The sequence below is a fragment of the Anabrus simplex genome, chromosome 3 (genome assembly GCF_040414725.1).
Source record: "Anabrus simplex isolate iqAnaSimp1 chromosome 3, ASM4041472v1, whole genome shotgun sequence".
Classification (NCBI taxonomy): Eukaryota; Metazoa; Arthropoda; class Insecta; order Orthoptera; family Tettigoniidae; genus Anabrus; species Anabrus simplex.
In genome coordinates, this window is record NC_090267.1 from 269,375,188 (window position 1) to 269,397,668 (window position 22,481).

At 36.8% G+C, this 22,481-nt stretch overlaps 1 protein-coding gene across 4 annotated transcripts in view; it reads left to right on the top strand.

Annotated features, from left to right (window-relative positions):
• Nucleotides 1-22,481, top strand: part of Orp8 (Oxysterol-binding protein-related protein 8) — a 565,732-nt gene that overhangs the window by 431,076 nt on the left and 112,175 nt on the right. For all 4 annotated transcript variants that reach the window (XM_067143024.2, XM_067143025.2, XM_067143026.2 and 1 more), the window contains one exon: nucleotides 4,291-4,395. In XM_067143024.2, the coding sequence (XP_066999125.1) occupies nucleotides 4,291-4,395 (105 nt within the window). The remainder of the gene's footprint in view (nucleotides 1-4,290; nucleotides 4,396-22,481) is intronic.

Below are 22,481 nucleotides of genomic sequence, written 5' to 3' on the forward strand. Positions count from 1 at the left end.
GTTCCAACTGCAGCCAAGTTGTCAACATAAATGGCTTTGATTGATTTTAATAATTTACCCCTAATCCCATAGTCCCCCAGTGCAGTGAACATCTTGTCCTTTGATATTGCCATATGCCTTCTCTAGATCTATGAAATAAACATAATTGTCTATTTCACTGGTAGCATTTTTCAGTTATCTGATGCATTCTGAAAAACTGATACTCACAGCCCCTCTGTGGTTTGAAACCACACTCATTTTCAACCAATTTACTCTCAATCACTGATCATACCCTCCCTTCCAAGATGCCAGTGAACATCTTCCCTGGTATTCTGTTCAGTGAAATATGGTACTTTGATAGTTGTTGCATTGCTTCCTGTTCCCTTGCTTATAGATAGCTGGAATTACTGCTTTCATCCAGTCAGTAGGTACCTTAACTAACATTTCATGCTAATCTTATTACTCTATGAAGCTAGTTCATTCCTCCCTTCCCACCATATTTCACTATTTCAAATCTAATTTCATCTACTCGTGCTGCTTTACAACAATGGAGTTCATTTACCATCCTTTTCACTTCCACAAGTGTAATTTCACCATCATCATTCACCTCCACATGAGCTTGGTTGTTCGTTGCTTATTACTCACCAAGATTATTTACTTTTGCATTTAGAAGATTTGCATAATATTCCTTCCACCTGTCCAGTGATTCCCTGGGATCTATTATGAGTTTGCCTGATTTACCCAAAACACTATTCATTTCCTTTTTCCCTCCCTTTCTGAGATTCTTTGTTACTGTCTAGAAAGGTTTCCCTGCTGCTTGACCTAGCCTTTCCAGGTTATTACCAAAATCTTCCCATGACTTCCTCTTGGATTCAGCAACTATTTGCTTCTCCCTGTTTCTTTCATCTGCTTAGAATTCCCTGTCTGCATCAGTCCTTGTTTGGAGCCATTTCTGATATGTCTCCTTTTTAAGCTTACAAGCTGTTCTTGCTTAATCATTCCACCAATATGTTTGCTTTTTTCCATCTTTACACACAGCTGTTCTTAGACATTTTCTTGCTGTTTCTTCTACAGCTTCCGTTATGCCACCCATTCTCTTTTTATATCCTGAACCTGCTTACTGTCCATTGTTCAGAACTTTTCTCTAATCTTATCCATATACAAGGTGTCCGGGTTAAAGGTATAATAATATAAAATTTAATAACTTGAGAAGTAGTGGAGATATTTACTTGCAGTTTGTTTCTACAAGTAGGGTAACTCAAAATGTGTGTTTACATACTTAATAAACCTCAATATGCACACCATTAGTAGTGCGACAGACATCTAATCGGTATTCCACTTCTCTCCAAGTGTTCTACAGCATTGTAGGCATAACATTTACGATAGCTGCACGAATGTGATGACGCAGATCTGGTAGATCACGAACTGGTGTCTGGTACACTTGATTCTTGACAAACCCCCATAGGAAAAAATCAAGTGGCGTAATGTCGGGGCTTCTAAGGGGCCAAGCGATTAATGGACTCTCTCTCCCAGTCCAGCGATCTGGGAACTCACGATTCAAGAAATCCCTCAAAACTTCCGCATAATGGCATGGTCCACGATCTTGCTGAAAAATCATGGCACAACATACTGCTCCAACATGTCTATGTAACGTGTTCCATTAACTGTAGGCACCGTAAAGAAGAATGGGCCAATAACCTTGTCCTTCAATAATCCACACCACACATTTACTTTTGGAGAGTCCCGTTCCAACTCTATCACTACGTGGTGGGGTTCAGATCTCCATATGTGGCAATTGTGCTTGTTTACCGTGCCGGAAATATGGAATGTAGCCTCGTCCAAGAAACAGACCAAATCGAGAAATGCTTCGTTTCCATCAATTTTTGCCAGAATTGTGTCCGTGAATGCCTTCTGTAGCGGCCTGTCCTGAGGTTTGATTTTCTGACAATGCTGCTGTTTGTATGCCCGTAGGTGCAAACTTTTGTGGACGACATCGTGTACTGTCAAACGAGGTAACTGCCTGTTTGCTTGTTGAATTGATGTACGAGGGCTCCGCTTGAAGGACTTGTTGCTTAAATCAACAGTGGCCTCTGAAACTGCGTGCTTGGCGTGGCGGCCCGTCATTGACACCAAGGTCCCAGATTCTCGAAGGCGCCTGTCCCATTTCATGATTGTTACGTAAGTGGGAACATCATCCGTTGGTAACAGTCCATACTCGCGCTGAAATGTACATTGTACTAGTGTAACAGATTTTATCTCCGTGAGCAAAAACACACAGAACACCTTCTGCTGTAGAGTCCACATGGTTACTGGCACGCTTCTCATGAACAATGCAGTTACGCACATGCGCATGCGGTACCACCACCACCGCAAGCGAACATAGAAAACTTTTTGAGTTACCGTAGTTGTAGAAACAAGCTGCCAATAAATATTTCCATTATTTCTCAAGTTATTAAATTTTATATTATTAAACCTCTAACCTGGACACCTTGTACTTACTGTATGTTTAATTTCTTCATCCTGTAGATTTTCTACCTTTATTTGTCTGCTGACAGTTTTTATTTTCTCTATCCTAGGCCTAGAGATACTTAGTTCACTACCAATCAGATAGTGATCTTTATCATCAAAAAACCCTAGAAAACCTGTACGTTCTTAACAGATTTCGTGAATTCAAAATCTGTTAAGATGTGTCCTATTATGTATCTGGTGCCCCTACCATCCCATACATAGCATTATATAGCCTTATGTTTGACGAAAGTATTCGTAACTGCTAATCTCATGCTAGAACAGAAGTCCAGTTAATGCTTTCCATTCCTATTAGCTTCCATACCTTCCCCACCTTTAACCATCATCTTCCCATATCCTTCAGTTCTAGTTCCAGCATTCACATTGAAATCACCCATTACCACTATCCTATCCTTGCTGTTGACCCTGACTACGATGTGTCTCAGTGCTTCATAAAACTAATCAACTTCCTCCTCATCTGCATCCTTACCTGGTGAATACACTCAGACAGTTCTCGTCCTAATTCCTACAACTGCCAAATCTACCCACATCATTCGCTCACTTGCGTGCCCAGCAGAAACTATTTTGCGTGCAATAGTATTCCTGATGAACAGTCATACCCCACACTCTGCTCTTCCCTTTTTAACACTTGTCATGAACACTTCATAACCTCCTATCCTCTCCTCGCTTTCTCCCCTTACTCAAATATTATTAATTCCTAATACTTCCAAGTGCATCCTCTTTGCTGACTCAGCCAGTTCTACTTTCTTTTTCCATAAACCCCATTAATATTGATAGCTCCCCATCGAATTCCATTTCAATCGCCAAGTTGTTCCCAAGGAGTCCCTCGCCTGTCAAGTGGAAATGGGACATGGTTACAATGAGCTCGTGAACAGATAAGATTTTCTTCCAGAGATGTGAAGTAAAGTTCTCTGCAAAATGAAAGAATTTCACCTTGATTCCTGACACAGCAAAACCCAAAATCTTATTATCATGTCTATAATTACAGGCTGTGAAAGCATTAATCTAAATATGATTTCTCATGTTTGACACAATACTTATACTCATATTTGCTTAACTGTGGCTTTGTCTCAACTGACTTGGTGTGTGTGGAAGTATATTGCATTCAAGCACGGTGACAGGATGGGAGAGGTGGTAGTGCTGCATGGCAATATCTCCACCAGCCCTCCTGCATTACACTTCTTCTGTAACATTCTTAGCCTACCAGCATGGAGCTGGTGTGTTAATGAATAAAATTTAATTTTCAAAAAAATTTGACTGAATTACCGAAAGTCTGAGATATTAAAATCTGAGGTATCAAGAGTTTACTGAATTCTTCCAAATTTCTTCTCAGTATTTTAAAAATTCAAACTCTGGAAATATAAGTCGAATAAATTGGTGAAATGTTCAGATGAAAACCTTAATAAGTAGTGCTGTGAAGTCGGATAGTTTTTTCTAAATATCATGAAAATGGTGCAGATAGGTCTACTGGCAACCTTGACAGTGTCATCTACTACATGTGAACAAAGTTTTTCATTGTTGAAGTATTTTCTCTGTCAGCAGCTAGATTTGTTCATCTTACATGCTAAAAGTGTTGAAAAGAAAAATCATGCTCTATACAAATTGAAATGCTCTTTGTGTGTGCCTTTTTATTTCTAATGTGACTGTTATTTCTCATGTGACTGTTACAGAATAAAATGCAATTATTTTGCCCCCGCCCCCCTCCTAATCAGAAACTTGCCATATACCAATATTTCCATGTTCTATATTCATCAAGATGCTAATACATATTATGTGTTGTTTAAGACTGCAGCTACAGAGGAGAAGAGTGTGTTGGAGGAGGCCCAGAGAGGAGCTGCAAAGGAGCGGAAAGTAAAGTGTGTTGAATGGGTTCCTAAGCATTTTGAGCAGGTACAGTTGAATATGCTTATTCAGTAATCAGACGTAATTAAATACTTGCAAAAAATGTCCAGACTTTCCTTCTCTAATTTTTTCTTGTTGGATTGAACCTCACACTTGCTTATCACCTGAAGTAGTTTGCAGAATAGTGACTCAGCTATTTTCCAGTATTGCAAGGCAAGCACCATTTTGGTATTAATCTCCAGTATGTATGATATGGGTTCATTCTGAGCCCATGCAAGTACTTAAGAAAGTTAACCCGTTGGCCCTGACCAACATGAAATGGGGGGGGAGGCAGCCAGCATAATCTATGAAGACTTGTAGTTAAAGCAATTTTGGTGAGGTATAATTCCGTGGTTTGAAATTCAATTTGTTACTGTGATGCGTGGTTATTGGGTGATTAGTCACTAGTGGCCCACCTCCAGCTACCAGGAGACCTCTGTACCGCACGTTGACGTTTTATTTCTTTAGCTGCTTGTGGGACCAAAAACGAAGCCATATTTATTTATTTTTTCTACAAAGGATGTTGCCCTCAGAATAGCTTCCTGAAATGTTAAGAAGTGAAAACCTGTAAATTAACCGAGCAACTGACTGCACAGTTTGGGTCACATAGCTATGAGCTTGCATTCTAGAGATAGTGGGTTCAAACAACATTTTTGACAGCCCTGAAGATGATTTACTGTGGTTTCCCATTTTCACACTAGGCAAATTAATGAAGGCCATGGTCACTTCTTCCCACTCGTAACCTTTTCCCATCCCATCGTTGCCATAATACCATCTGTATCAGTACAACATAAGCAAATTGTAAAAAATACCTTAGATTATGAAAGTGACAAATGTCTTCCTTGATTCCTGGGGATTCCAGGGCCAATGGAAAGAGTTTTGTTGATGAATTATTTCTGATCAGAAACACAGTGGAAGAAATTGTTGTAGGTGATCTGTGCTTATTAGCTGAAGAGGGATTTTGTTAAAGGTTCTGATGATGACATGATCAGAAACTTTGCTGGTACGGGTGCTTTCATCCTGACCTTCAAAGCCCAGACTCTGCCCAAACAGATAAAGGTTGCAATTTACTGTCTGACTGTTCGCCCATACACTCCAAATCCAGTAGTAGTAGTAATAATAATAATAATAATAATAATAATAATAATAATAATAATAATAATCATCATCATCATCGTATGGCCTCAGCTACCGTGTGCAGACATTTCGATTTGACGCCATCTGGCTGTCTGCTCGTCAATTTCGATGTTCCGTTTTACTCTAGGTCCGTTAGATGGCAGACAGAATAAACCGGATCTCTCTTGGGCGTCTATGGCTGAGATTTAATTAATTTTGTCGGGTAAATACCAAATGTATCACCAGAGATCTTTTACATGCCGACATCGTACGACATGGAGTGTCAAATGGACTTTTTTCCGTCCTGCAAAAATCCGACTACGTCTGCCGAGTTTGAACCCGCTATCTTGGGATCCGGAGGCCGACACTCTACCACAGATCCAGTGAAGTGTTACAACTGCCAGAAATTTGGTTACACGTTATTGCGATGTCTGGGTTTTAAAATCTGCAAAATTTGTGGGAAAAACAAGCATGCTGGTGTCAACTGCACACTACCACCTGTGTGTGTCAACTGTGCGGGTGTGCATGCTCCAGTCTCCAAGGATTGTCCCACTTTTAGGGAAGAGAAGAAGTAGAAAAAACTCTGGATAAGCTATCTTATCCATATGCCCGGAGAAAGTTTAAATCCATGGCTGTTCTGGAGTTCTCAGTCTCCTTCGGTGGAAAAGTAGCACAAGTACGAATCTCTCCACAGAATTTTGTACCAAACACCTGTACAAAGCAAGCATTGATCAGTCTTAAGTAGCTAATAACAAGGAATAATTAAAGAAACTAGAAATTCCTCCTACCAATGCCCAGAACCAAAAGAAGAAGAAGGGGAGGCTGCAGCCCTCCCCCCAAAATGTTGGAGAATTAGCCCTCTCCAACCCAATTGGGGGTCACGGCATTCCCAAAGAAATCCAACAAACCATCTGCCAGATCTCCTCCAAATATTCAGGAAACACTGAGTAAGTGTGAGACACCCCAATGTCCTCTTGCTCGATCACTTTCTGAGGAACCTAATAAATTCTCCCAGGAAGAAGACTCACTGTTCCCAGTCAAGAGGTTCATCGTTCATGGAGTGCTCAGCCGATGTTTCTCCTGGGAAGAACATGGAGACTGAACCACACATCATCGTGAATGGTGATGATGACGTCAACGGCAGTGACGGTAGAAAACAGCACTTAGCTGGCCGAAAGAAGGACAAGCAGTTGTCCTAATTTCATTGTGCAAGCAATTCACACAGTGCCACTATTGTAGTGAAACTGTAATTGCTATACTTGTTGACTAGCTGAGTTACATCAATTAATATCTCTGCAGTCTCCATACTCTGTCTGCAGGAATGTCATTTGAGATCTGGACATGACACGACTATGAGAGGGTATCATCTTTATTCCAAAGACCGAGTAGCTGTGGATGGTTGGACAACTGGGGGCATTTGTACCTTGGTATACTCCAATATCTTCAGTGAAGAAGTACCTCTACTAACTCAACTGTATGCAGTTGCAGTTCAAGCTCCATTGTCAGTATTGACAATGGTGTGCAACATGTACGTTCCACCAAATTGCGATCCTAGCATACATGAACACCAAGACCTGATCGCTCATTTGTATCCTCCTTTCCTTTTGCTTAGAGACGTGAATGCCCGTAACATCCTCTAGGACTCACGGTCTTCTTGCGCTAGGAGTCTGTTTCCTGAGTGAATGATCAGCCAGTTCGATCTTTGTATGCTAAACACAGGGGAACCTACTCGCTTCAGCAGCACATATTCTCTCACCTGGATGTTACCTTCTGCAGCCAAGCGCTAGTTCCCGTGTTACAGTGGCCAGTACATGATGACCACTGCAATAGTGACTACTTGTCAAAGGGTAGAGAAGGGTTCACCTATTCAATACCATAAGCTTGTATATTGTCTTATAAAACTGGGACTAGTTTTGACCCCATATATATTGGGTCATCTTCAGCCATGCTATAATTGGAAGACACATGCACACATATAACCAATAATAAACACTTTGGTATGCCACAATTTACAGTCTTAATTTAAAACATTGAAGAAGTCCAAACAACACATCCAAACTTGAAACTAAATGACATATCAAAACTGCTGTGGTTGATGCCGACCTATGCCGTCACTCCTGCAGCAACCAAATGTTCTGAGTTGATCTGGGAGTTGGCATCCCTATCTGCGTAGACGAGTAATTTGAATTATAATTTATGTTTGTTCAATGTAATATTGGTAATGACGTTTTTGTAACTTAAAGGGGAACATTCGTAATTTGAATAGCTATTCCTTTTTGTCAGATGTAGTGATCTATTGTTTAATTTGGTCTGAAGTGATTGTCTGAAAAGAAAATAATTTGAAGTAAATTATTGAGAAAAGAAGGGAATAATTAATTTTAGACTGAGCTCTTTATATAAAACCTCACAGTATATACAACAGTTTTTAAAGAAAAATTACATGTTTCTAGCCAACAAATCCATTAAATACACAATAGAATTAGTTGAAAATTTTAAGAATTTTGAAGTTCAACCTAACCATACAATCCACTCTTTTGATATTAAAAACATGTATCCAAGTATCCCTATATAGGAAACCATAGATATAATATGCAGTAATTTAAGAAAGTACCACCAACTCTCTCCATTAACATTTCATTTCATTAATCATTGCCTCAGAGGAGTGCGACAGGCTTCGGCAGCTGGCACATTTCCTATCCTCGCTGTTAGATGGGGGCTTCATTCATTCCATTCCTGACCCAGTCGAATGACTGGAAACAGGCTGTGGATTTTCATTTTCATAGTAAATTATCAATGCAAGAAATTCAGGAATTTATGTCCATTCTGAAATTGGTTCTAAATAACAACTACTTCAGTTTTAATAATGTAATTTACCAAACCAACAGAATGGGGTCATCAGCCTCAGGGATAGTGGCAGAAATTTACTTAGATAATTTAGAATACACAAAGATCTTAAACAAACCCGTATTCAATAATATCTGCTACTGGGCTCGGTATGTAGATGATGTTCTGGCTATATTAAATCAAGACCTTGGAAATGCGACCAATATCCTATCCAGTTTAATCTCCCTAGATCCACACATCAATTTTACACTGGAATCTGAATCCCAACAGAATCTAAATTATTTAGATTTAAGTATCCCAACTGACTATCGTATTGTATCTCTAGAAAACCAACTCAAACGGTTAGTACAATCCAGAATGATTCTCTCCATCCCCAATCCCATAAAAAAGCAACATACTATAGTATAGTATATAGAGCATTCACCATCCCCTTATCCAAAAGAGACCTTCAAAATGAACTAAATGTTATACAAACAATAGCTAAATAAAAAATCATCAACACAACTAAAAGACATCAAATTTCTACTTTAAACAGAGAATCAGTAGACAAAGAAAATATGTTCCACCTTCACATTCAATAATATAAACATATACCAAATTACTAATATTTTCAAGAAACATAACCAACAAATAGCTTTCAAAACAAATAGCAAGTTTTTCCAATTTCTTTAATACACGTACTATCAATCAAACTAATAAGTTTTCTCAATCAGGTGTCTACAAACCGCAATGCAATAGCTGTGAAAGTACATATGTAGGACAATCACGACGTAATTTTTCAATAAGATACATGGAACATGTTGATGCTTCAAGATACAATCATTTCTCTGCCATGGCACAACACATGACAAACTTAAAACATAATTTTACATCAATTGACCAAGATCTAAGCATATTAAAAGTGGATAAGAAGGGTACCATGCTCAACATATTAGAGAACTGTTACATTCATTTAGAGCAGTACTTTAACCTTAACCATAATATTAATGAAATAAATGAAAAATCTAATATTATATTTGATATAATCATTCCTATATATGCAAAGTATAAACGGAAAAAAGACACATTATGTCCACCAATCAGTTCAGACCTACCTACCTGCCCCCCACCCGAACGACTGCAAATTTTATAACATTTTAACACAAAAACGTGAAATTCCCAGTCTTATATTAGGATGAAAACAGTAATAGGCAATCCCAAAACCTCCCAGGGCTTTATGTATGTAAGGTACAACATCTGTTCTGGTCTCGATAACATAATCGTATCAATCAACAAATTAATCTAAAAAGCCTAATCGATACTTTATTTCTTTTGCCTTTGGCAAACTTAAAAATACATTAACAAACACAGTACATGTTTCGACCACTTAGTGGTCATCTTCAGCTGTATATAAAAAAATCTTAGATGATAACATTTAAAAGCAAGCACATTGGATCTTAAAACTATATCCCATGGGAATCCAAAAACTATTGTTCTAGATGCTTTAAATGAAATGGAAGATGGGGGGGGGGTTGGGGGTAAGGAGATTTATGTGAATGATACTTAAATTACAGTATCGTTTACAATTGTGTTTAAAAACTTAAATGATGAAAAACATATTTAAAATATTTAAAAGCGTCTATGGTAAAATTCTTTTTGATAACATTAGGTGGCGTGAATAAAAAGTTTGTGTTTGTAATAATCTTCAGGCATTTGTGAGAAAAATAATAACTTAATTAAAATTCGCGTCTGTGGTGATGTTAAACACTTTGTTTTTAATAAATATACTTTAAAATATTCTAAAGTGTCTATGGTAAGGCACTTATTCAGAGACACTTGTGCTTGAATGAAAGTTTATGTCATATGCACCAGTCTTCATGTATTTATTGTTTATATTTAATAACTTCCTTGAGTGATATTCTTGTGGTTAAAAGGCCGTGTCGACTGTTTAACTTCCGAGAATTGCTCTTCGGAATGTGATAAAAGAAATTGTGTTAGTCGTTTAACTTGCTAAAACCCTGTGGTGGCTTCTGTTATATAAAATGGCGATCTGATTCAGGCAGCTTGCCTCGCGATCTGTAACCAGCAGGAGATCATAATATATTAAAATATGACATAATTATGATAAAAGTAAAAAGCTCCGAATTCTAAATAGATAGCGGGAAGATATTTGTATTCGAGATTGCGTGGCCTTGACTTACCTAATATATAAGTAATAATAATAATAACGTAAATGTTTCCACCTTTTCAATACTACAATATATTCACAAAATTACAAAATTATACGGTACTAGTTTCGACCCATCTAGGGGTCATCATCAGCCGTATTGGAGCAAAGATCATTTGTGGCGAAATCCTAAGACAATATTATTTTAAAGAATAACAAGTGAAATGAGATGTTATGGTAATAGTTAATAATACAAGGAATATACATACTAAGAGGTTTTTAACAAAGAATAAAGTATAAATGGGGTGTTGTAAAAATTATAATCATGGAAATCAGTAAGTTCTTGTATTGAAATGAAATATGGCTTAGGAAGAGGGCTTAAGGTGGGGCTGAAGGGTGCGGGAGAAAGTGTAATTGTCTTGGAAAAGTACCTTTGATTAAATTTAGGATTGAGTTTAGGTTGGCTGCATTATTGTTTCTGAGGAAAGTGATAAATAGATCGAAGAGTATGTTGGGTTTCTCTGAGATTTCATTGAGATTGTGACTGGCATTAAAGTATCTGGCAAATGTTTAATCCGCGTTGCCTCGGAGAACTGCCTTCGTGCACGACCTAGTGTGATAGCGGTGTGGCATGGTCTGATTGTTCGTGGAATATTCCGGAGAAAGGGGAAGTAGAGTTGTGTCGTCATCTAGTACGTCTTGTGAGGGGGGAGGGATTACTGGTTGTGTTTCAGTGACGTGTTCGAGTATTTCATTTGTTTGTCTCTTTTGTTTACTGTTTACCATTTCCACGTATTTACTGAATTGTTTGTATAGGAGGTTTTTTTCGTTCGTTTTGTTTAGATTCCGCTCCCTGTTCTCTAGTTTATCGAGAGTAATGTGGATGTTTTCTAGGTTATTCATTAAACTTCCTTTATTAATCCTACTGATAATTTGGAGATCTTGTCTGATGTTAGTGCAATTGTGATTTGCCTCCTTCATATGAGCTCCCATAGCAGAGTATCTTCTGTATTTCTCTGCATTAACATGTTCCTGATATCTAATTAAATTGTCCTACATACAAAGCCTCTCAATTTATTCATAAGTTTTTATCCCAAAACTATGTTTTTTATACCAAAACCTCGATAAAAAACTCTAAAGAGTTTTGTAAGGCCGCTAAGGATTTCAAATTAACTTGTTCTCACGTAACAAGTTCCTTCGACATTAAAGACATGTATACGAACATTCCTATAAAAGACACTATCAAGATTATAAAAACTAATTTATTAGACCACAAACGCATCAGTAAACCTGAAATAGAAAACTTCATAACTATCCTGGAATTCGTATTGAACCATAATTTCTTTTCTTTTAATAATAAAATTTATCAGCAAGACGGACTACCTATGGGAGCACCGGCCTCCGGAATTTTAGCTAACATATACCTCGATCACTTGGAATACACTCACGTAGTAGGCCACATTAAAGGACTAGATTTCTGGGTATGATTTGTTGACGATACTTTAGTCATTATAAACAAAGAACTTAATGACAGTCAAAGTATTCTAAATACCTTGAATACTTTAGACCCAAACATTAAATTCACAGCGGAAGAAGAAGAAGAAGAATAAGAAGAAGGTACACTCAATTTTGTAGATATTCAAACAATTCGGATAAACAACCATTTCCAGTTTAAAATACACAGAAAACCCACTTTTACACCGACTGCAATTAAAAGCGATTCTTTACATCCCACTTCACAAAAGAAATCCGCCTACTACAGTTTCGTCAACAGGGCCTTTGAAATCCCGTTAACAGATACAGACAGAAAGAAGGAACTATCTTTCATTCGTCAACAAGCCTTACATAACGGTTTCAGTTTGAAATTCATTAACAAAATCATTACTAAGTGCAAATATCAACAACAAATTAAACTAAAGCAACAATCGGAGAATGCAAAGAAATACGTCAAATTCACCTTTAATAACCCGAGGATTTATGAAATCACGAATTTGTTTAAGAAGCACAATACCAAAATAGCTTTCTCAACCAACAACAATACAAAACACAGATTTTTTAATCACAATAAAGTCAATAAACTTAAAGATGACGAATTCCAGGAATCTGGCATTTACAGATTGACATGTACCCAATGTAAAAAAACATACGTGGGGCAATCTGGGAGGAGCTTTTTAATTAGATATCAGGAACATGTTAATGCAGAGAAATACAGAAGATACTCTGCAATGGGAGCTCATATGAAGGAGGCAAATCACAATTTCACTAACATCAGACAAGATCTCCAAATTATCAGTAGGATTAATAAAGGAAGTTTAATGAATAACCTAGAAAACATCCACATTACTCTCGATAAACTAGAGAACAGGGAATGGAATCTAAACGAAACGAACGAAAAAACCTCCTATACGAACAATTCAGTAAATACGTGGAAATGGTAAACAGTAAACAAAAGAGACAAACAAATGAAATACTCGAACACGACGTCACTGAAACACAACCAGTAATCCCTCCCCCCTCACAAGACGTACTAGATGACGACACAACTCTACTTCCCCTTTCTCCGGAATATTCCACAAACAATCAGACCATGTCACACCGCTATCACATTAAGTCATGCACGAAGGCAGTTCTCCGAGGCAACGCGGATTAAACATTTGCCAGATAAGGTAAGTCAAGGCCACGCAATCTCGAATACAAATATCTTCCCGCTATTTATTTAGAATTCGGAGCTTTTTACTTTTATCATATGTCATATTTTAATATATTATGATCTCCTGCTGGTTACAGATCGCGAGGCAAGCTGCCCGAATCAGATCGCCATTTTATATAACAGAAGCCACCACAGGGTTTTAGCAAGTTAAACGACTAACACAATTTCTTTTATCACATTCCGAAGAGCAATTCTCGGAAGTTAAACAGTCGACACAGCCTTTTAAGCACAAGAATATCACTCAAGGAAGTTATTAAATATAAACAATAAATACATGAAGACTGGTGCATATGACATAAACTTTCATTCAAGCACAAGTGTCTCTGAATAAGTGCCTTACCATAGACACTTTAGAATATTTTAAAGTATGTTTATTAAAAACAAAGTGTTTAACATCACCACAGACGCGAATTTTAATTAAGTTATTATTTTTCTCACAAATGCCTGAAGATTGTTACAAACACAAACTTTTTATTCACGCCACCTAATGTTATCAAAAAGAATTTTACCATAGACGCTTTTAAATATTTTAAATATGTTTTTCATCATTTAAGTTTTTAAACACAATTGTAAACGATACTGTAATTTAAGTATCATTCACATAAATCTCCTTACCCCCAACCCCCCCCCCCCCCCCCCACCATCTTCCATTTCATTTAAAGCATCTAGAACAATAGTTTTTGGATTCCCATGGGATATAGTTTTAAGATCCAATGTGTTTGCTTTTAAATGTTATCATCTAAGATTTTTTATATACAGCTGAAGATGACCACTAAGTGGTTGAAACATGTACTGTGTTTGTTAATGTATTTTTAAGTTTGCCAAAGGCAAAAGAAATAAAGTATCGATTAGGTGGCTTTTTAGATTAATTTGTTGATTATACTCATCGATACGGCCATGAAGTGGACAGTTTGCAAAACATAATCGTATACGATAATATTAAAATACGGTACTAAATTTGTGTTCCTTAAGGAGGAGCCGTTTCGATTTCTGCCTGAAAGCCCAGTGACTATCCAGTGCCCTGAGGGAAGTGCCAAAAACCTGTTCGGCGATACAGGGGGAAAATGTAACCCTGGATGTAATGTAGACGTTTGGCAAGTACGAACATTTGACAAAACTTGTTCCGTCTTCAAGTAGACCTGTCAAAATGCGTTCTGTCTCCTTCCAGTTGTTGTGGACACTCTCTGCTTTATGATTTCCGAGGATTCTGTAAACAATACCACCCGATGCAATACTAAGATGGTCCCGTATGCAAATTCCCCGCTGATCGCTTTTCCATTACAGTACAGTAAGTTACTTCCTCAAATTATCGCATTGACGGGACGTTAACACCAAGATCAGTAAATATGCTGTAGCTGTCCTTTCGTGAGATACAGTTTCTTGAAAAACGCATAATTGAGAGGATTTAGCGTTGATGGGACTGAAATTTCTGAACGGTTGATCCGGGAAATCGCTTCTTTGAAGGATGGATAATACGGGATTTTTACGTGTTTTGATTAGGATGCTCGTGGGACCACATAATTTGAATGAATAATACGGGAAAACGTAGTTTCCGGGAACGTATAATCAAGGTTCTACTGTATATTGTCTTGAATAGGTGATTACAAATAAAATTGTATACAACTTTTGTTATACAAACTTCAATATGGTCGCATCATGAGATTAATCACGTATAATTTAGCAGCCAACCAGGCTAAAGAAGCAAACAGGTTTCTTAATCTCAAAGTAAAGGTCAGTAAAATATCAAGAGATATCTGCTTCTTGAAAGAATGTTTAAAGCATGGATTAATTCCTAAGTTTCTAAAACACAAAGAAAAAATATTCCTCCTCGTGATTTACATAGAACCCAAAAAAGTTATTGAGCTCTGGCTAAAAAATGAGAAAAAAGCACATTATAAAAATAATTTGTTTTTGAATTTACAACTTTATAAAACTCACCTCGAAATTTTTTCTAGTATGTCCCCTTTGGAATGGGGGTCATACTTTAAATTTGTTCATGAAAAAGTATATGATATGGTAAATAAGAATCAAGCAACACTAGATAATAAGCTGACACACCTAAAGAACATCAAGCACGGACAAAATAACGTTAGTGAAATAACAAACGCATCCATTACCACCTTAAATAACTTTCCTGCAACAGTAAACTTGTCTAACACTAATTTTTCGGACTATGAATTGTCCCTTTTCAATAAAGGTATGAAATTCAACTTGCCTAACTCCAATAAAACAGACGATCTGATTACTAAAACTCCCCACAGAGATCCGTAATGACGTTCCTCTGTGGTGAATGGGTTAAAAACTACTTCAAATCCGAACCTTAATAAACAAATACTTGATGTAAAAAGCAAAATTGTAAATAATATTATTGTCACTAAAGCTGATGAAGGTCCCACTACAGTTTTAATGCACAAGGATGATTATATTAAGAAAACTGAAAACTTTTTTGCTAATAACAGTTATACTACTATTAACAAAGACCCCATTCCTAAAGTCCAACGAATGTTAAAGAACTTATTGAAAAACTCGCCATTTCTATTACAGGAACATGAATTTCAGAAACTCATAATAATGAATCCAAAACTTCCAACTGCCAAGGCTCCGCCAAAAATTCATAAAAAAGACGTACCCATTCGCCCTATTATAAACAGTATGAACAGTCCTACTTACAAAGTTTCTAATTTCTACACTGCTTTCTTAGTAAACATTTTAAGTTTACTAATGTAGCCTACATAAGAAATTCCATTGATTTCTGTGAAAAATTAACTAAATTCAAACTTGAACATAATCACATAATGGTCTCTTATGACATTACTAATATGTATTCTAATATTCCTGTTAACAGAACTATTAATATTGTAAAAACTAATCTTTCGAAACAGCAATTTGAGCAAATGTGAAATAGATAAAATTATCAATTTATTAAAATTTGTTCTCAACAATAACTATTTCATATTTAATAATAGAATATATCACCAAAAGGGCTTAGCAATGGGCGATCCGATTTCTGGCATTCTGGCTAATATCTTCACGGATGATTTGGAAAATAATAGAATAATAAATAATGTTAACAGTCTCCAGCTATGGTTGAGATATGTTGAAGACACGTTTTCTATCATAGATAAACCAAAAAAAACTATTAGTGATAGTGTGTTAACATTCCTCAAGTTTGATATTAATGTCAAATTCCAAATTCACAAAGGAAGATGAAGTCAGTAGTTCTTTGAATTTTTTTGGATTTAAATATTTCAAGAGAAAGTGATAAATTCATATTCCAAATCTACAGAAAACCTTCTTCCACTTCCATTACTATAAGAAATGAATCCTTGCACCCACAATCCCACAAACAGGCAACATTTTTCAGCCTTGTCTACAGAGCATTAAAGATTCCGCTGACAATTGAGAATCGCAAAAAGGAGTTAAATTACATTAAAGATTTGGCCAAACTTAATGGTTATAATCTAATTTTGATTAATAAAATCATTAATGTGATTAAATTAAGAACTGCAACTATGTTAACTCCGGATAAATCTAAGAAAACAAAATTTGCTGCCTTATACAAACCCAGTCTTATATCAAGTCACGAACTCGATGAAGAAATATGATATCAATATTGCTTATAGAACTCGGAGCACAAATCGAAATATATTTTTCAACTCCAACACCGTAAATTCATATTACAATAAATTTTTAAACTCTGGAATCCATAGACTTAAATGCGCCCAATGCAAATTTTCATACATTGGGCAATCTGGACATAGATTTTAAACCAGATACCTTGAACATTACAATGCTTCTAAACATAATAAACATTCCGCAATGAGTAATCGTAGTTTCACCAACATTGAAAGAAATCTTCAAATCCTAAAACAGGTTAACAAAAGTAAACTAATGACAGAGTTTGAGAATGCTTATATATTTTTGGATCAACATTTTAATGGCAATCAAAATTTAAACAATACACTAGAAACAAAAAGTCCAATAATAGAAAAAATTCCAGAACTCCTCTCTTCTCTTAATATAAATAATTATTTGATGAGTATTCTGAATTACAAAACCACCAACAGCACATTCTCTACTAAAATAACCATCTCTTCGCCATCTCCCCACGTTACATCCCCTCTGCTTGCGATTGGCTTGCTCACGGTACCACCCACCCGTCTCCACCTGACTCGCTCCCCGCCTCTACGAACACATCCCCACAATACAAGAAATAGTAATAGAGCGACTAGCCAGATAGCCTCACGCAGTCAACGATAGTAAGGGGTAAGCTTGATTTGTCTTTCTCCACACTTCTTTGATTGTTGGACACAACACTTACTCGTTTCTCCTCTTATTTCAGACTTCAACACACGCCTAAGGCCTAGTTGAACTCCCCATTATGTCTTCATAGAAGATATACAAGTTTACATAAGTACAGTGAAACCTCGGAATGTGAGTAACTTGGTCTACGAGTGTCTTGCAAGACGAGCAAATATTTTAAAGAAATTGTAACTTGATAAGTGAGTGAGTTTCCGCAATACAAGCATCATGTGTGCCTACATTTTCCCCTCCCCTGTTCGTTTGTTGAATGGATGAACGAGGTTTTTAGTCCTGTAGTGAAAAAATACCTTTCAGAAAATAATCTGCCGTTCAAAGTCTTGCTGGTTATGGACAATGCTCCTGCTCATCCTCCAGGCCTTGAGGCCTTGAGGAAAACTTACTGGAGGAATTCAAGTTTGTTAAGGTCAAGTTCCTTCCTCCCAACACTACTCCACTACTCCAGCCTATGGATCAGCAAGTCATTTCGAACTTCAAGAAGTTATACATCAAAGCACTATTTGAGTGATGCTTCGAAGTGACCGAAGAAACAAACCTTGCCCTCCGAGATTTTGGGAGAAATCATTTCCCCATCATGAACTGCCTGAATATCATCGATAAAACCTGGGATGGAATCACCAAGAGAACTCTCACTTTCGTTTGTGGAAAGCTGTGGCCTTACTGTGTTCTTGGACATGACTTTGAGGGGATTGTTGGTGAAAATGAGCCGCCAATTGTGTCCTTAGGAAAGACTATGGGGTTGGAGGTGAATGATGTGGACATTCGAGAGCTGGTGGAAGAACATAGCCAGGAACTGTCCACCACCAAACTAATGGACCTGCATCACGAGCAATGGGAGGAGATTATGGAGGAGATCTCGCGCGAGAAAGAGGAGGAGGAAAAGTCAGTGGAATCTCTCACTTCAACTGAGATTTGGGAGAAGTGCAAAATGTGGGAAACGGTGCAAAATTTTGTAGAAAAACACCACCCAAATAAGGTTGTAGCAGTACGAGCGATGAATCAGTTCAATGACAATGCCTTGTCACATTTTCATGAAATCCTCAAAAAGAGGCAAAAGCAACAGTCATTGGACAGGTTCCTCGTTAAAGTTGCACAAAAAGGAAACAATTCCAGTGAGCCAACAGAGAGCAGTGATTCCGTTAGTGAAATTTGTGCTACACAGTAACCCTTCTCATGTCGTCTCTCGTCTCCCTCACACCAACAATGATTCTATTGTAAGATAAAGTGCAATTTAATTTATTTTAAGTTATATTTTGTTTCAGAACTGGTATGCGAATAAATATTTTTGTGTTGTGGACGAATCGTCCGTGTTTAAATGGTTTCTAATGGGAAAACTTGCTTTGATATGCGATTGCTTTGGATTACAAGCATGTTGCCGGAATGAATTATACTCGCAATCCAAGGTTCCACTGTACTGCTGAATTTATTATCTTGTCATGTGTTGTAGACTGCATAACTGCTACTGTCGATCAAGTGTCATTTGACTAGTACAACATGGATGTGCTATGGTTGGGCCTATCATTCTTCTGACACTTGTTTTATTATGCCACAATAAAGAATTTTTAACAATTATAAGTTTAATAATCCAAGCTTCATACGCTTATATATTTTATAAAGTTATAACCTTTGTAGAACATTGGTAGTCTTTATGACTGGTTTCTCAACCATGGAATCACTTATTTGTAATTTATGACGCTAAAAAAAAATTTAAAATTTTAAACCTGCTACACATATTGTAACATTCTTAATATACCTTTGTGTTTTATTTTACAATATATTGTAACCAATGATCATTCTTTTATTGTAACATGGCTAACTTTAAATATGAAGAGACTGTCTTAGGTTCAATTCTGGGTCAGGGCCTTGACGTAATATTTGAGTATTAATGGCTGACGATGCTCGCTATGTCGAGCAAAACATGTCCCATAATTAATATGGTTAATGATTATACCTTAATTATGAAGTGTATATTGCAGTGAATAGGTGGTTACAAATAAAATTGTATACAACTTTTATTATACTGCAAAATCTGTCGAGAGACTACAAAACTTTTAGGCTAACAGGTCTACAACCTTACTATAAACACTTATTGTTCATTTCTGTCTTATCTCATTTGTTTTCATTCTTTTCTTCATAGCTTTTAACACAACTTTTAAGCTTCAATTATGTAAAAATGTTCACTGTTTTCACTGAAGGTGTCTCAAATGAGGTAATTATTACTCCATCTAATGATGGAAATGTGTGTATATTTGAATTGTTTATTTCCATCATGTCTCTTTTGTTTTTAGTTTGTTTGTTCATTATGTTTTTAACACACATTTAGCTTCTGTTATGTAAATAACTTTAACCCCCTTTTTTAACTGAAGATGGCTCAAACGAGTCAAAACATGTTTGACTTTTATTACTCCATCTAATGATGGAGTTATGTTGTGTATTGTGTAGGAGGACACATTAAATTTTCCTTTGTAAAGTGAAAACAGTCAATACAGAATGATTCTAATATCTTGTAATATAATACTTAACATGGCTTAGCTGTGTTAATACTTCTTCATGGCTGAAAGCAATGGGAAACTACAGTCGTAAGTAACTCACGAAGGCTTGTATCTCTGTCTGTATGAATGATGTACTGATGATGGCTTCCTCTCAAGTAAAATATTCCAAAGGTTAAAAAAAAGTTACCCATTCGGGTCTCTGGGTAGGGGACTTAATGAGACGGGGCAATCATTAGGAAGATAGATACTGACATTCTGAGAGTCGGTGCGTTGAATGTTAGAAGTTTGAATCATTGTGGTAGATTAGAGAATATGAAAAGGGAAATGGGTAGACTAAAACTTACGAGGGAACGGTACGAAGTCATACGGCGAATTTTGATTTGAATTTTAGGTCTTTTTAAGCTGAAACAGGTAGTGGATGTCTAATTTTTCGCTGGTCCTTTTTAAGGGGGCATTTGAGAGCTCGAAGTTCACGGTGCGCACTCTGAATTTTACAGTGCATGCTGACACACGTCAGTGCTCACAGCCAACGGCTGTCTTGCCTCGCCTTCCCTCTCCACTAGTTCGATTCTCCACTATCCCCCACCACATATAGCTGCCTGCAGTTGTGTATATGGAATGGCGAGTCTATTCTATACAGTTAAGTTCTCCACGACTGATGGCTATTCCACATACAGGTGAGCGCATTGGATTCTTTGCTTTGTTATGACCGCTTGCAACATTATTGCAGCTCTTATTAATGCCTACAGTGTTAATATTCGGGAAGCTACAGAACTTTCTGATAAAGAGCAAATCATGTACATACAATAAAGATTTCGTTTGACGCAATTTTGGAAGTAAAATGTGAACTTATTCAGGAGGATGAAGCCATTTTCGTTGGTTCAGAAGACGAAGATGGTGTTGAGGAGGGGACAACATCACCGAAGAAACGCAAACACAGAGATGAGTTTAACGAAAATAGCATGCCTTGTGATGGCCAAGGAAGACCCTATAAGTCAGTGGAAGATTATGATTCCGAATCATTGTTGGACATGTATCGAACAATAAAGGAACGAGTGCTTATGTATGCTGTACGGAAGAGTAACGTGTAGTACAAGAGACTCGGAGATAAATTTATGGAACCATCAACCACATTGAACACAATGGAGAAATTAGGAAATGTGCAATGGTTCAAGCTTATGTGAAAGACGCGTTCACCTATGTCACAAAATCGGACATTGAGCATTGGATTGGTGAGGGTAGAGAGTTGTATTGCCCCAAATACTCTCTCCAGAGCAACTCCTACTTGACATACCTTAAAAGGCATTTGGAAATTTGATTCCAAAAAGTAACCAAACTAGTCAGTAAAACATTTAAACAGAAGAAGTAGTACGATATGAAGTGGCTAAAAAGTTTGTAACATTCATTAATGAATTCCAAGAAGAGAAAGAGATCCCAGATGCCAATATCTGGAATTCGGACCAGTCTTGATTCGAGTACAAAATGGCAACACAGTGAAGTTATGATTTTCGTGGTGTAAAAGACGTTCTTTTTACACTTGTTTGCCGAAATAGTTTTACGCACTTTCACACAGTGCAATATCACATTTCCAAAGCCGGAGAAATGGGACATTTGTTCTTGATCGTTTTCCAAGAAATTAATGGAAAGTTTGGACCTAGGATACAAGAAAGTATCAAAGCTTACATAGATGCCTTTAAATACGTCGTTATTGTTTGTCTTCCGGGAAAATGGGGAAAGGGCATGTACGTGACTGGTTCCAAAATTTTTTCTATCCGCAATTACAGAAAGACGGAAGAAATCTTCTCATAGATTCATTCAGTGTCCAGGGCAAAAATGCACAACTTGAATCTCTGATGAAGAAACATGTACAAATTGAATACATGCCAAAAGGAACTACGTATCTTTGCCAGCCGTGTGATATTGGACTCTTCCGAAAACTAAAATGTTTAGTCCGTCGAATGGAAAACATTTTCCGAGTAAGGAATTTACGCGGCCAGTCAAAATTAAACCCAAAAACAGATTTTTCATTATAACTGGTCAAATGCTAGTGCATAACCAATTACAAGTTGATTTATTGTACCAATGTTGAAATATGCTTGGAAAGTAAGTAGTTACTCCATTATTGACAATATACCACAATTTCATACTGTCTCGCAAGCTAATTTTCATGATTTGACTGATAAAAAGTGTGCTGGAAATTAATATACCAATCTTTCATTTATAACTTGCACACATTGCTTTTTGTGTTTTGTTATTCACATTTTGTGTTAGATTTTCACTGTCATGCCATGAACAATGAACCAATGCCAGGCTGTGTTAGAATAAAGTCACTTCTTGGACATTTTGAATCTCATGATCCTGCAGTTGATACTTGATTATGTATTATTTGTATGTTAAGTAGTGATTTGTAAACCATGTTTATTGTTTATTGTTTATTTTTTCCATAATGAATTAATCTTTGTAAATA